General features: G+C 41.2%; 1 protein-coding gene across 3 annotated transcripts in view; it reads right to left on the bottom strand.

Moving 5' to 3' along the window:
• ARMC3 (armadillo repeat containing 3) overlaps window positions 1-15,211 on the bottom strand; it is a 126,642-nt gene that overhangs the window by 11,690 nt on the left and 99,741 nt on the right. For all 3 annotated transcript variants that reach the window (XM_088454206.1, XM_088454207.1, XM_088454205.1), the window contains exon 16: window positions 14,970-15,065. In XM_088454206.1, the coding sequence (XP_088310332.1) occupies window positions 14,970-15,065 (96 nt within the window). The remainder of the gene's footprint in view (window positions 1-14,969; window positions 15,066-15,211) is intronic.

The following is a 15,211-nucleotide window of genomic DNA, read 5'->3' as shown; positions in this document are numbered from 1 at the left end:
GTCAGTGGGGCCGGCCCAAGATGGTAGGCGTTCCCATGGGAACACCTCCGTCTGGGCAGCCACGCCCCCGGCACGCCCACAAAAGGGGGCGTGCTGTCACTCACCATCGACAGCACGCCCCCTTTGTAGCGAGACCCATAGTGACGGCTTGCCCGTCGCTATCCGGGTCTCGCACATGCGCATGACGGAGTCGGCTCCCTCGTGCGCATGCGCACTCGGCCAACATCGACCTGAATTAGGCCCTGAGTCCACGATATGTGCTGTACCTTCCATTATCCATGTGTGCCTCCTGATCCTTGTATTCTTTCTTATTTAATAATATTAGTATTGTTTTATTTCTTCTAATGCATATTTTAGCCCCCTTTAGGGAGAGGATGGAGCAGGATGATGGAGGAGAGAAAGGATGCAGGATGATGGAGGAGAGAAAGGCCGGAGTGTGAGGGACAGAGCAGGGTAATGAAAGAAAAGGCTGGAGTGTACGGGACGGGACGGGACGGAGCAGGGTAATGGAGGAGAGGAGGAGCCGGAGTGTGAGGGACAGAGCAGAGTGATGGGGGAGAGGAGGGGCCGGAGTGTGAGGGAAGGAGCAGGGTGATGGGGGAGAGGAGGGGCCGGAGTGTGAGGGAAGGAGCAGGGTGATGGAGGAGAGGAGGGGCCGGAGTGTGAGGGACGGAGCAGGGTGATGGAGGAGAGGAGGGGCCGGAGTGTGAGGGACAGAGGAGAGTGATGGGGGAGAGGAGGGGCCGGAGTGTGAAGGAAGGAGCAGGGTGATGGGTGAGAGGAGGGGCCGGAGTGTGAAGGAAGGAGCAGGGTGATGGGTGAGAGGAGGGGCCGGAGTGTGAGGGAAGGAGCAGGGTGATGGAGGAGAGGAGGGGCCGGAGTGTGAGGGAAGGAGCAGGGTGATGGAGGAGAGGAGGGGCCGGAGTGTGAGGGACGGAGCAGGGTGATGGAGGAGAGAAAGGCCGGAGTGTGAGGGAAGGAGCAGGGAGCAGGGTGATGGAGGAGAGGAAGGGTCGAAGTGTGAGGCAGTGGCGTAATTATAAATTTTGCTCCCCCTGCCAATATTTTTTCTGTTGCGCCCCCCCCCCCCTCGGCATTTTGTTAAAATAATTACAGGGCCATTTATATGCAATTTGGCCCCCAGTGCAAAAGTAAAAAATTTGCTCCCACCCCCCCTAGACAGTTTACAGTATACAGTAGTGCCCTTATACAGTGCCCCCAGAAGTGGTCCCCCTATGCAGTGCCCCAGGTAGTCATCCCCCTATGCAGTGCCCCTTATATAATTCCCTCAGTAGTAGACCCCCTTAAATAGTGACCCCAATACTAACCCCCCAGCAGTGCCTCCAGTAGTAGTAGTCCTCCCCCAGCAATATCCCCAGTAGTAGTAGTAGTAGTAAACAACCCCCCCAGCAATGCCCCCAGTAGTAGTAGTAGTAAACAACCCCCCCAGCAATGCCCCCAGTAGTAGTAGTAGTAGTAAACAACCCCCCCCAGCAATGCCCCCAGTAGTAGTAAACAACCCCCCCCCCGCCAGACAGACACACACAATATCCACTTACCTTGATCAACGCTCCGGCATCGGCTTCTCCGTCCGGCGTCCTCCCGGGCTGGCCCGCACTGCATGATGGGAGAGACGTCATGACATCTCTCCCATCACCACCCACTGCGGGAGCCGGAAGAGCCCGGCTCCAGCAGTGGGTGCAAGACAAGCAGCCGATGAGTCTGTCTGACTCATCGGCTGCTAAAACAAACACACAGCTGCAGGCACCGGCGGCTGTGTGTTTGTTATACTAGTGTAGTGCGGACGGCACTTACGTGCGGTCCGCACTACCGCTCTGCCTGCGTGACTAACAGATGCTAGAGGGCCATTTTTGGGGGGCCGTTTTCTGCATGGAATCTGCGGCCACCTCGCCCCACAAGCCTCCGCGCCCCCAAGCCACCGCAGGGTCTGCGGGGGCTGTAGTTACGCCACTGGCGTGAGGGACAGAGCAGAGTGATGGGGGAGAGGAGGGGCCGGAGTGTGAGAGAAGTAGCAGGGTGATGGGGGAGAGGAGAAGCACCACTATAGTTCCTAAAATGAACTAGCACATTACTATGGCGCTCCTATAAAGGCTTGCCACTACTCGCTGGTCGGATGGTCACAGCCTTCCAGCTACTGGCTGTGCCCCTTAGTGGGCCTCAGTGGTTGCATTCCCCTGGTGGGCCCTTCATGCCCCAGTCCGACACTGATTGTCGACCATGATTTTGGAGGTATAGATATCTCCTGATTATCATTTGTGTATATCCCGGAAGGGACCAACATATTGGAAATAGTGAGTGCTACTCATTTTGATTTACATTTTAATGTTTGCCAAGTGTCATGAGGATATATATATTAACCAGTGTATATTTAAAGTTATGTTTTAAATTAACCATTTTTCGATTAAGATTGCTCACATTAAGTTCTTTCCTCCTTCTAAATTATTCTCAACCGCTACCCATATATTTGCCTAGCAATAGCGAAACGGTTAGGGAATAGTGGTTCCTTACATTACCTATCTATATTTTACCTCTTTGCCTGTGCGACGATCTTCCCATCCCCAATCATTCATCATAATAATGTGACTCGACAGTGTGTGTGTGTGTAATGATTATATATATACACACACACTTATTTTTTTACATAAAAGTTATATGTAATGTCATTTTGAAGCGTTACGCAAACTGTCCATATGACAGTCGTTTTGTGGGCTGAACCTATATTCAGGTTATCCATTCACTAGGACCTGATGGAAACAACAGGCTAGGAGGCATTTAGTGATGTCACTAGTAAGTTATGATATGCTGCATTCCCATAAAGCTTTGGTCACAGCACAAAATGGCTGCCAATCCTGGGCATACTGCAAGTTCTGGCTACACTTTGGTGATAACATTTTTATTTAGTTTTTTAATTACTTTTCATATAAGTAAAATTATGTATCGCAAAAATTTTAATATTTCCCTTGAATGTTATTATTTAATAAAGCGTTGGATGTTTGTGGAGGAGGGCTCCCTGTAAAGGATAATGGGCTGCCCTGAAATCCATGACATGGAGCCCTACAGTTACAGAACACATGTGCTTCTTTTTAGTGATTCATTAATTCATGAAGCAGAATCATCTGACACGGCACATGTGTCTTTCAGCAGAGGATGCTCTTAATGCTCTAGAAAACTCTACATGATTTTAAACTGCACATGGTTTCCATTACTTAGTATAAAGCAGAAACATCTGGCAGAAGAACTGTGTTACAAATGCTTTGGGGTCTGGAGTAGTGGATGGAAAAGAAAATTATATGTTTTTTACGCTGGCTCATTTTATATAGCAACACTAGCATACTGAGCCAGGGTTGCTTGCCCAGCCTTATACTGGCTGCCCCTTTATGGATGGATACAAGTGCACACCACTCACCAATGCCAAGTTTGACCGCTCATATGGATGGATGGATCTGGTGCCATGGACAGATACCATATGGAGGACAACATGCTGAAAGATTGCAGTCATCAGTTGACCAGCTTTTCGGTCAGTCTAGATTTGCTTTTGATCAATCCTGATCAGATTTTGACCAACATCGATCATTCTGAGCAAAGTGGTTTAGATACATTTTGGTCTAAAACAACCAAACAGGGCTGACCATCAATGGCTCTGCCAACGATGGGCTAGCCGGTGGTCTGCGCATGTGCAGACGGCACCTGCAGTCAGCACTAACCATGGTCGGCACTAAACATTGGGGGCTTTCCACCATTGTTCACCTGTGAGTCACCATTGTCGGTGGAAACACTTGCCATCTGACAATCTATGGTTGCTAACTATCACTAGTCAGTGGCCAACCCTGCAAACAAATTAATGTTCCAGATAGCTTGGTGTATGGGCTTCTTAATGGTGCCACTATTTAAACCAGGGGTGGGCAATAAGCAGCCCTCCAGCTGTTGTAGAACTACACATCCCAGCATGCCCTGCCACAGTTTCGCTATTTGGCCATGCTATAACTGTTGCAGGGCATGCTGGGATGTGTATTTCATCAGCAGCTGGGGGGCCGCTTATTGCACTGATGCACTATGCTTCCTTCTATTCTGAGGGCTGTTCTTACAGGCCAAAAACCTAGGGTAGCTGTGAGTGGGAGGATCAATAAGATACCGTGGCTTGCGATTGGTCATCTTATCAAATAATCACTTGAATGCAATAGAAGCAGCCCATGGACTGACTAGAGGCTATGGGACTTTATAAAATATTTTCGCCAGGAGTTAATGAGTTCTGATGTCCAGACCATTATATAACCCCTTCCTAGCTGGGCCTCAAACACACTACACTGAAAAAAAATAATCACATGTACAGCAGTATACAGCTGATAACGCTGGAATATGTGGCCGTACATATTCCTTCAGCAATTCACGAATATATGCATGCTTATGTCTTTCATTATTATTTTCATTGCAATTAAGAGTATATAGAAATGATTCAGAATATATATTAGTTGTAAGTTTCCTGAGAACCGTCACATGTGTCGAATGGCCTCAAGCCTAGAGATGAGGTCTACCCTCTCTCTAAAGACAGGTGTGTGTCTGAAGCAACAGTTATTATTGTTTGATATTGTTTAATCCAAAAGGTATAGGTGTTATTACAGGAATTAGGTATAAATTAGAATTGATGAAACCATTTCTTCTCTAGCAAGACAGAATAATGGGTTAGTTTAATACTAACAGACTAGGAGACAGCATGTCTCAGATCTGTCTAAGCAAGAAGGGAGCTAATCGGGATAGCCTTGGCCTATAAGCGGTCACCGGTATTTTGAGAACATAGAAAGGAGATTATAGGTTTTGTTATGATTAAAACATTATCAGTGAAATGTTTAGTGCGCATGAATATTGAATTAATTAATTTGTCATTTTAGAATATGTCAGTAGCAGAGGGAAAAAGTATAAAAGATTGATCAAATAGGTGAGTGGTCGGTCAGTCGGGTTGAGCAGGAGAGATCGTAGGTCGAGAGTGTCGCGGGGCGCTGGGCTGTAAGTATAAACAGGGCAGATTGTCACCTTGTGAGTCTAGGCTAGGCATTGCAAATAATCATTTTGTCACTGCTGCTGAACTAATGTTTTTTTAGGTTATAAGTCTGCTTTGTCAATAATACATGTATAATTGATTTGCTTTTAAGTAAAACACTAATTTATTTTAGAGTTGATATTGGTGTGAATTATTTCATTTCTTCTTATAACAAGTAAGGTTTATAAATACTATCCAAAACACGTCGCGCTATCAATCATGGAGGCCCCAGCGAGATACACCTGTTGACGCCCGCCGTATCGGTGATTGAGAGAGTGCACGGCAGTGAGTTATTTTGCTTATTAGATCATTTTTATTTTTAAACGTGCAGTTTTTTTTGCTTTTCTCTCTCCCTCAATCTTTGATATGGTGGTTAAGTTAATTGTGCTGTATTGAATGTTTTGGATTTGTTCTGTGTTGGTAGGATTTGTTTCTTAAAATAAGGGTTTTCTCAGTTGTGAAGTTTGTATAAGAAAGTTTAGTATTTTGGAGAAATGGTGTTAGGAGGAGAGGATTCTCCCCTCTTTTTCTTGTCTGGGCAGGGTGCCGAGTAGATAGAGAAAGTAAAAGGTATTTGCCGAGGGTTTTTTTTCCCTTTCCCGTGCACTGAAATATGTTAAAGGATAAAATATAGATGATTTTTAAATTTGAAAGTTAAGTGATTTTCTTGGCAATTTTTGTTAGTTGATATATCTATTTCTGAAATTATTATTAGATTGATTTTTTTTTTTTAAGAAGTTTTATTGATATCTTCTGTTTTCTTTTTCTGCTCACTCTGAGAATTTTTTTTTTTTTGCGCAAACCAGTTTTTTTTGTTTTTTTTCCTTCTTCATTTTCCTTCCTTCCCTGCTCTGTATGAAAGAGTGACGTATGATTGGTTGAATGACGTATGTTTGGGTAATTGACTGACCTTCACGGTAGTTGGGTCTGGTAAGAAGCCCACCCGAGTATCGCTTACGGCTTCCGCTTGGAGCTGGGGTTAGATTAGGGTCTTATGCCAAAAGAAAAAAAAACAAAAAATGACACATTAAAAACGTAGACAGCAGTCTATGCAACTTGTGTGAGTAATCTAGAACTCTTTCTTAAAAAAAAAAAAAGTTGTGCATACTGTCTTTTACCTTTCCTCACTCTTCTGTCTTTCTCTTTCATTGACAGCCCCTCTGACAGGGACCCCTGATGTGTCTAAATTGTGCATATGTAGCAGTGTTACATTTAGTAAAGGATTTGATTACCATAGATGAGTTTTTCCTAATATTTTATGATATATACAATGTTGATTTGCTTGTCTTGGAAATTGAGGTTTGAGGATTTCGATTCAATAGCGTTGTTAGAGAGCGATTTGTCATTTGATTCGGTTTTACTAGAAATTGAGGACTTGGATTCCGACGGAAGCAGTTTATTAGAATTGTTGTTTGATCCCTTGTTTCCAGAAATTTTAAATTGTATTTGAGTCATTTTTCCCAGAAATTAGGGGTAGTATTGTTGAGGTTTTTTGATGGTTGGTTTTGTGGTTATAACAATTAAATGTCAGAGGGGGGTTAGGACGAGAGATATTTGGTGAGCTAGCTTTTCCCATTTTCCACTGTAGTATGCCTTGTATGAGAAGTGGAGTAGAGAGACATGAATCTGGTTATGTAAATTGTGGGGTAATATTGTAAACAAAGAGAGAAATCCACGTGGTTAGTGGTTAGATATAAATTTACAGATACCTAATAAAGAAATGCAGGTATATAAGTAGACTTGTGTAGTTACAAGTGATGCAAAAGGTGTCCTGAACCTAAAGGGGGGCACAAGGTAATTGAAGTACTGAATCTGTTAACGAGGTCAGATCGTACCGGAGATGTTTTTGGCCTGATAACGAAGGACAGGAAACATGATTAGGGCAGTTTTTTGGGTTTTCATTTTGACAGACGTGTCACAATTTTAAAGTGAAAAAGTCAACCTCATTTGATTTTTAAAAGGCAACATTATCTAGGTACTTGTATGGGATTGAAGGTGGTTAATGTAAGTGATAAGAGGGTACGCACAAGTGATTTGAGGGTACAGAGGTTGACTGTAGCTTGATAAGCTACAGAGAATGGGGAGAATGGCGCGTGACGCACCTGGATGGTAATGGTTGTTTGAATGAAGGTGAGAAGGAATTGGTTTGGTGAAACGGAAATCTGAAACCAGGGTAGTTTACCATGAAATTGTAAAGGTATCCCACTAACAAAACTTGTACTTAAGAAAGAATTAATGTTTCTCATTCCAAGTGTTAAAACTTCTTTGAGGAGCTGGAAGAGTGTTCCCGTTTCAAGGTCATAGAGATTGGCTATTTGAGAAAAAAAAAAAATGGAGTTTTATTTTTGCAGCAGAGAAAGAAAAAAAAAAAAAAAAGAAAATTTTTTTTTAATATGGCATGGAGTGAGTTGCCAAGAGTTAAGAGGGTGGTTATTTAAAAAAAAATATGTTTAAAGAAATGCAACAGAGGATGAGGAATGGGGGTAGCGCAATGCGGGATCTAAGAATAATAATCTATGTGATTAGGAATGACAAGTATGTATGCAGTTATGAAAGACAAGTACAGAGATGAGAGAGTGAGGTTTGTTGCAGGGTGGAATGGGATAACCGGATGGACCTCTGGTCATTTCCCCATTGCTGGCACATTTAACCAATCTGTTTTGGAGGCTTTGAAAGCAACAATTATTTTGTCTAAGTTGTTGAAGACTAGGGTTAAGCATTTGCAATGTCTGGCAATATGGCAACAGGAGGCTAAGAGGTGGAACAAGGTGGCAGTCAGCCGGCAGCCCCCCTGGCTCTCACAGCTGGCCCGACTGACCCCACCCTTTTGTTTTTTTTTGTTTTTTTCAAGACTTGAACCCCAGAGGCTGCTGTCTCTGGTGATGACAATGTTGATGTAACGCTTAAGCTTATTGCTTTCTCTATGCTTGCTTATTTTAATCGATAATACCAAGATTTGTATCTCACGGACTATTGTCTCTGAAGCCAACTTAAATGTCTAAGCTTACTGCTATAGTTATGCCTGTTATTATAATCAACAATTTGTTTATGACTATTCCCCAGAAGTGAACTGTTAGATCTGATTCAGCTGATACAATTTATGATTATTACTGATGTTCGTGTCCTTCCTGCAACTAATCTCACTATAGCAGGTTCAATGTGTCCTGGATACCTTGCATTTATCTAACCATTTATTGTTTGTGAGTACTTCAGTTTCCGGATGTTGTCACAGAAATCTGTCATCATGTGCAGCATCATTCACAGCAAAGAAATTGTGCAGTTATTTATGTTTCCAGATATAATATAGTATCCCATGTGTTGTTGAAGGTGACAGAGGAACACATTTTAAAGGTATTACAAGCAATGTGTCAATATATGGGTTTATAAAAAAGCAAAATTGTAAACACTAACATTAAGTACAAGTTAGATAAGGTGGGTATGGAGACTACCATGAGTTGAATGGGGGCTTTTACCTCTGGTTTTGTATAGAATCCACACCACTCCAAAGCAGCCACTTAACCTGTGCCTTATGAGCTACTTTTTAGAAAACTGCCCATCCTTATTGTAAGTCCAGCAACAGACTTGTCACTGTTATATGATTTAACTATGGACTATGTTATACAATTCTCACAGCATCTGAAGAAAAGTAAGGAAAGCTTATGAAGAGACTCCCAGAAGAACCTTGACATGGAGTCCAGTCTGGAGACTATGTAATGGTGAGAAATTTCTTATGTTCTGGTTGTCTCATAGATAAATGGCAAGGCCCGTTCCAGGTTCTGTTAACCTCGATGTGGCTGAAAAGGACAAATGGATTCACGAAATCTCACTGCAAGAAGGTTGCCGTCATAAAAGACGCACACACTCATTTTACTACTGATACTCCCAGGTATAGGTAAGCATCAGAGGATGGTCAAAAGGCCAAGGTGGAAAATTCTTAATAACTCATATATAAAAGATAATTAAAATGTTTGAAAAAGAAATACATTACAGGTAAATAAGGTCTCATACTGGTACTAGGTGCAAGATACATCTGATGAAGTATCGGGAAAAAAGAGCCATTACTGTAAGGCAAAAGGTGTGAAGGGTTGTCTCACAATTCCAAGGTATACAGTATGTAAATACTGTGGTTTAAATTCAGAAAAGGGGTATACAATGGTGCAAAGACAGAATCTCTATACAAACTGACACTTCTTCCCTGGACACTTATCATGAGCTTATAGAAAGAACAATAAAGTTGATTGTTGGGTATGTAGTCACCGTGTCATTCAGGGAATGTTGTGCTAATGTCTATTTCATTGCACTCAAATCAAACAACACTTCACTCACTATGTGGAAATCACACACTTGAACCTTATAATGTCACAGGTTCCCTACGTTTAAAATTAACAAGGTATCCAAGGTATGATCAGGACAACTTTATATGTATTAACAAAATGGTACAGGAGCTGAAGGTATTTATTTGGGAACCAGTGTTTGTAAAACAATCTTACAAGGAGGATCTTACTAAATTAAACTTGTTTGGGGATCTTTTAGAAATGATTAAATACACAAAACCTAATAAAAAAAATTATATGTGAGTGCATTAATAAACTGTGTAATAATAGAAGGAATGTTGGGGTACAATAAAACATACAGTCATCATATCGCAGAATGGAACAAGCAAGAAGAAAGCGTGGATGAAAAGGGTGCCCGTTGTAATGTTCCTTATAATGCTTTTTCTAACACATTGTCTAATAAACCATGACACTACCACAGGGGTTATATTATATGTGTGGGCATAAGGCTTATAGATGGTTAACGGTGAATTCTTTTGAAAAGGGTATTATAAGAACATTGCTACTTGATGCAAAGGTAATACAACAGAAAAATCTAAAAGAAACATATGAAATAATTACTATGTAAGAACGGTAAATAGAAATACAAATGGTATATGGAAAAGTACAAGCACCTCTTTACACTGTCCCAAAGTTATAAGGTTGGTTTGGGATTTGGTAACATAATAACATTTGGTACATAGGGAATTAATAAACAATATCGCAGACATTGTAGTAAGAGAGTTTCAAGCAATAAAACACTGAATTAACATGCAGCACACACTACCTTACAGCTGCAACTTTGGATATTGTGTCACATTACAAACAGTATATGACTTAAAGTGTTGTACGTACTTCACAAATTCTTATGAAGAAATAAAATGAATTTGCTGAATAAATAAACATGAGGGTGTGATTCCCGACAGCTGGTTCACCTGGTCGAACCCCAGTACCTAGTTCGCATGGGTTGGAAAATTGGTTTGGCGGCATTATGCACGCAATGGGAAGATTCGTATTTTTTGTCATGATAATGTTGTTGATTTTCTATATATTAGTGAAATGCTTCAAGAAGATTTTCCAATGGATTAAGAAGAAACCAGACGATGCAATTTATGAGAGATATGCACTTTCTTCTGAGTTGTGTTCAGAGGATGGACTGATAACGCTGGAATATGTGGCCGTACATATTCCTTCAGCAATACACGAATATATGCATGCTTATGTCTTTCATTATTATTTTCATTGCAATTAAGAGTATATAGAAATGATTCAGAATATATATTAGTTGTAAGTTGCAGAGGACCGTCACATGTGTCGAATGGCCTCAGGCTTAGAGATGAGGTCTACCCTCTCTCTAAAGTAGGAACGTGTGTGTCTGAAGCAACAGTTATTATTGTATAGGTGTTATTACAGGAATAGGTATAAATTCGAATTGATGAAACCATTTCTTCTCTAGCAAGACAGAATAATGGGTTAGTTTAATACTAAGACTAGGAGACAGCATGTCTCAGATCTGTCTAAGCAAGAAGGGAGCTAATCGGGATAGCCTTGGCCTAAAAGCGGTCACCAGTATTTTGAGAACATAGTAAGGAGATTATAGGTTTTGTTATGATTAAAACATTATCAGTGAAATGTTTAGTGCGCATGAATATTGAATTAATTAGTAAATTTTTAGTCATTTTAGAATATGTCAGTAGCAGAGAGGGAAAAAGTATAAAAGATTGATCAAATAGGTGAGTGGTCGGTCAGTCGGGTTGAGCAGGAGAGATCGTAGGTCGAGAGTGTCGTGGGGCGCTGGGCTGTAAACAGGGCTGATTGTCACCTTGTGAGTCTAGGCTAGGCATTGCACATAATCATTTTGTCACTGCTGCTGAACTAATGTTTTTTTATGTTATAAGTCTGCTTTGTCAATAATACATGTATAATTCATTTGCTTTTAAGTAAAACATTGTCATTTATTTTAGAGTTGGTATTGGTGTGAATTATTTCATTTCTTATTATAATAAGTAAGGTTTATAAATACTATCCAAAACACATCGCGCTATCACAGCCATGACCAAAAGTTTTGAGAAAGACAAGTATTGGTTTTCAAAAAGTTTGTTGCTTTAGTGTTTTTAGACCTTTTTGTCAGATGTTACTATGTTATACTGAAGTAGAATTACAAGCATTTCATGAGTGTCAAAGGCTTTTATTGACAATTACATAAAATTGATGCAAAGAGTCAATATTTGCAGTGTTGACCCTTCTTTTTCAAGACCTCTGCAATTTCGCCCGGACATGCTGTCATTCAAATTCTGGGCCACATACTGACTGATGGACGCCCATTCTTGCCTAATCAATGCTTAGAGTTTGTCAGAATTTGTGGGGTTTTGTTTGTCCACCCGCCTCTTGAGGATTGACCTCAAGTTCTCAATGGGATTAAGGTCTGGGGAGTTTCCTGGCCATGGACCCAAAATGTCAATGTTTTGTTCCCCGAGCCACTTAGTTATCACTTTTGCTGTATGGCAAGGTGCTCCATCATGCTGGAAAAGACATTGTTCGTCACCAAACTGTTCTTGGATGGTTGCCAGCAGTTGCTCTTGGAGGATGTTTTTGTACCATTCTTTATTCATGGCTGTGTTCTTAGGCAAAATTGTGAGTGATCCCACTCCCTTGGCTAAGAAGCAACCCCACACATGAATGGTCTCTGGATGCTTTACTGTTGGCATGACACAGAACGAAGACTTTTGGAGGATGGCCTGGTGTAAAGAAGGGCAGCAAAGAAGCCACGTCTCCATGAAAAACATCAGGGACAGACTGATAATCTTCAAAAGGTACAGGGATTGGACTGCTGAGGACTGGGGTAAAGTTATTTTCTCTGATGAATCCCCTTTCAGATGGTTTGGGGCATCTGGAAAAACACTTGTCCTGTGTCATGCCAGGCTACAGTATACCATAGTAACATCTGACAAAAAGCTCTAAAACCACTGAAGCAGCAAACTTTGTGAAAACCAATACTTGTGTCATTCTCAAAACTTTTGGCCATGGCTGTACATGGTCTGAACAGGGCATCACAATGATTATTTCATCATAACAATATTACAGAAAAAAAAATTCTTTCATCATGATTAAGGTTGGCACAAGTTATAGAGATTTTGATTTGAGAGATGGTATTTTTAGAAAATAGAGTGATAAGGATGAGAGGGACTCGTCCTTAGCGCATGCCTCAAAAATACTGATCTCCAGACAATAACACCCTATACTACTGAAAGTTTAAAGTAGTCTACATTTTATCATCTTTATTTCAAAAACTCTGTAGTGCTGTAAATAGGCAAATAAAGAATTACATGGGTATGCAATGAATAGTATAGAGAGATACAGACAAACTAATTGACAAAGATACATAAATAATTACAACCCACAAAATTTATAATTATGTAACAAGACATGAAAAGAGTGGGCCCTACTCCCGGAGCTTACATTCTAAAAGGAAATGGGGGACATGGAGAGGGCATGGGAAGAAGAGCAGAACATTTGGAGAGTTAGGAGGCGGGGTGGTAGGATTCAGGGAAAAGTTGAGTTTTAGGGCATATACAGTCAGGTCCATAAATATTGGGACATTGACAGAATTTTCAGATTTTGGCCTCTATTCACCACCACAATGGTTTTGAAATGAAACAAACAAGATGTGCTTTAACTGCAGACTTTCAGATTTAATTTGAGGGTAATTACATCCAAATCGGGTGAACGGTGTAGGAATTACAACAGTTTCAATATGTGCCTCCCACTTTTTAAGGGACCAAAAGTAATGGGACTATCAACTCAAAAGCTATTTCATGGACAGGTGTGAGCTATTCCCTCGTTATTTCATTATCAATTAAGCAGGTAAAAGGTCTGGAGTTGATTCTAGGTGTGACATTTGCATTTGGAATCAGTTGCTGTCAACTCTCAATATGAGATCCAAAGAGCTGTCACTATCAGTGAAGCAAGCCATCATTAGGCTGAAAAATCAAAACAAAGCCATCAGAGAGATAGCAAAAACATTATGTGTGGCCAAATCAACTGTTTGGAACATTCTTAAAAAGAAAGAACGCACCGGAGAGCTCAGCAACACAAAAAGACCCGGAAGACCACGGAAAACAACTGTGGTGGATGACAAAAGAATTATTTAGCTAGTGAAGAAAAACCCCTTCACAACAGTTGGCCAAATCAAGAACAATCTCCATATGTGTCAAAGTCAACAATCAAGAGAAGACTTCACAAGAGTGAATATAGAGGGTTCACCACAAGATGCAAACCATTGGTGAGCCACAAAAACAGGAAGACCAGATTAGAGTTTGCCAAACAACATGTAAAAAAGCCATTACAGTTCTGGAACAACATCCTATGGACAGATGAGACAAAGATCAACTTGTACCAGAGTGATGGGAAGAGAAGAGAAGGAAAGGAACTGCTCATGATCCTCATCAGTGAAGCATGGTGGTGGTAGTGTCATGGCGTGGGCATGTATGGCTGCCAATGGAACTGGTTCCCTTGTATTTATTGATGATGTGACTGCTGACAAAAGCAGCAGAATGAATTCTGAAGTGTTTCGGGCAATATTATATGCTCATGTTCAGTCAAATACTTCAGAACTCATTGGACGGCGCTTCACAGTGCAGATGGACAATGACCCGAAGCATACTGCATAAGCAACCAAGGAGTTTTTTTAAGGCTAAAAAGTGGAATGTTATGCAATGGCCAAGTCAATCCCCTGACCTGAATCCGATTGAGCATGCATTTCACTTGATGAAGACAAAACTGAAGGGAAAATGCCCCAAGAACAAGCAGGAACTGAAGACATTTGCAGTAGAGGCCTGGCAGAGCATCACCAGGTATGAAACCCAGCGTCTGGTGATGTCTATGCGTTCCAGACTTCAGGCTGTAATTGCCTGCAAAGGATTTGCAACAAAGTATTAAAAAGTGAAAGTTAGATTTAGGATTGTTTAGTTTGTCCCATTACTTTTGGCCCCTTAAAAAGTGGGAGGCACATATAGAAACCGTTGTAATTTCTACACCGTTCACCTGATTTGGATGTAATTACCCTCAAATTAAATCTGAAAGTCTGCAGTTAAATCACATCTTGTTTGTTTCATTTCAAAGCCATTGTGGTGGTGAATAGAGGCCAAAATATGAAAATTCTGTCAATGTCCCAATATTTATGGACCTGACTGCATAAAGGCTGGGAGGCTAGATGAAAGTTTGAATGATTTTTGGAGGGCATTCCAGAGGTTGTGGTGATACTTATGGAGAAATTAAAGGAAGCATTTGGCGGACCCTCCCCTCCCACAGAGGGCCTAATTCAGATTTGGACGCAGTGTCAATGGCGCAAGCAAGTGGCAGCTGTTTTTAACTTTTCAGTCTGCGCATGTGTCCGAGCCGCACTGAGCACTAATTCCCGATGGTTACTGCGGGGAGCAGCAAAACAAATTTGGACACACAGAGGCGATTTCAGGGGCTGTTCGGGCCCAGAGTGTTTTAAAAACATAACATGACTAATATGCAGATAGGGAAAATAATACTGCTTTATTCGAATAAGTGAAATATATTATTGTATGGCTATAGGGTTTATATGAAAATACCTTAAAGTTCTGTCCTTTAAACCACTTCTGCTTAGAGAAGGAGACCGACCTGGCTGAGTGTCTTGCTTGTCGTCTACTGGAGATTGAGCATGGACACTAAAAACAAGAAATACTGACTTTTAGTTGGTGGTGTCTGTCGCTGTTACTGTCACATTTGTTATGTAATTTTGCAGACTATACATTATAGTACTACATAGATCAGCATAAAACACCCCAAAACAGGTTTCAGATTTACATGAAGC

Source organism: Taudactylus pleione, unplaced genomic scaffold, assembly GCF_031769625.1.
Source record: "Taudactylus pleione unplaced genomic scaffold, aTauple2 ptg000610l, whole genome shotgun sequence".
NCBI classification, from domain to species: domain Eukaryota; kingdom Metazoa; phylum Chordata; class Amphibia; order Anura; family Myobatrachidae; genus Taudactylus; species Taudactylus pleione.
The sequence above is the reverse complement of the archived record's forward strand: the minus strand, read 5'-3'. Positions and strand labels throughout refer to the sequence as shown.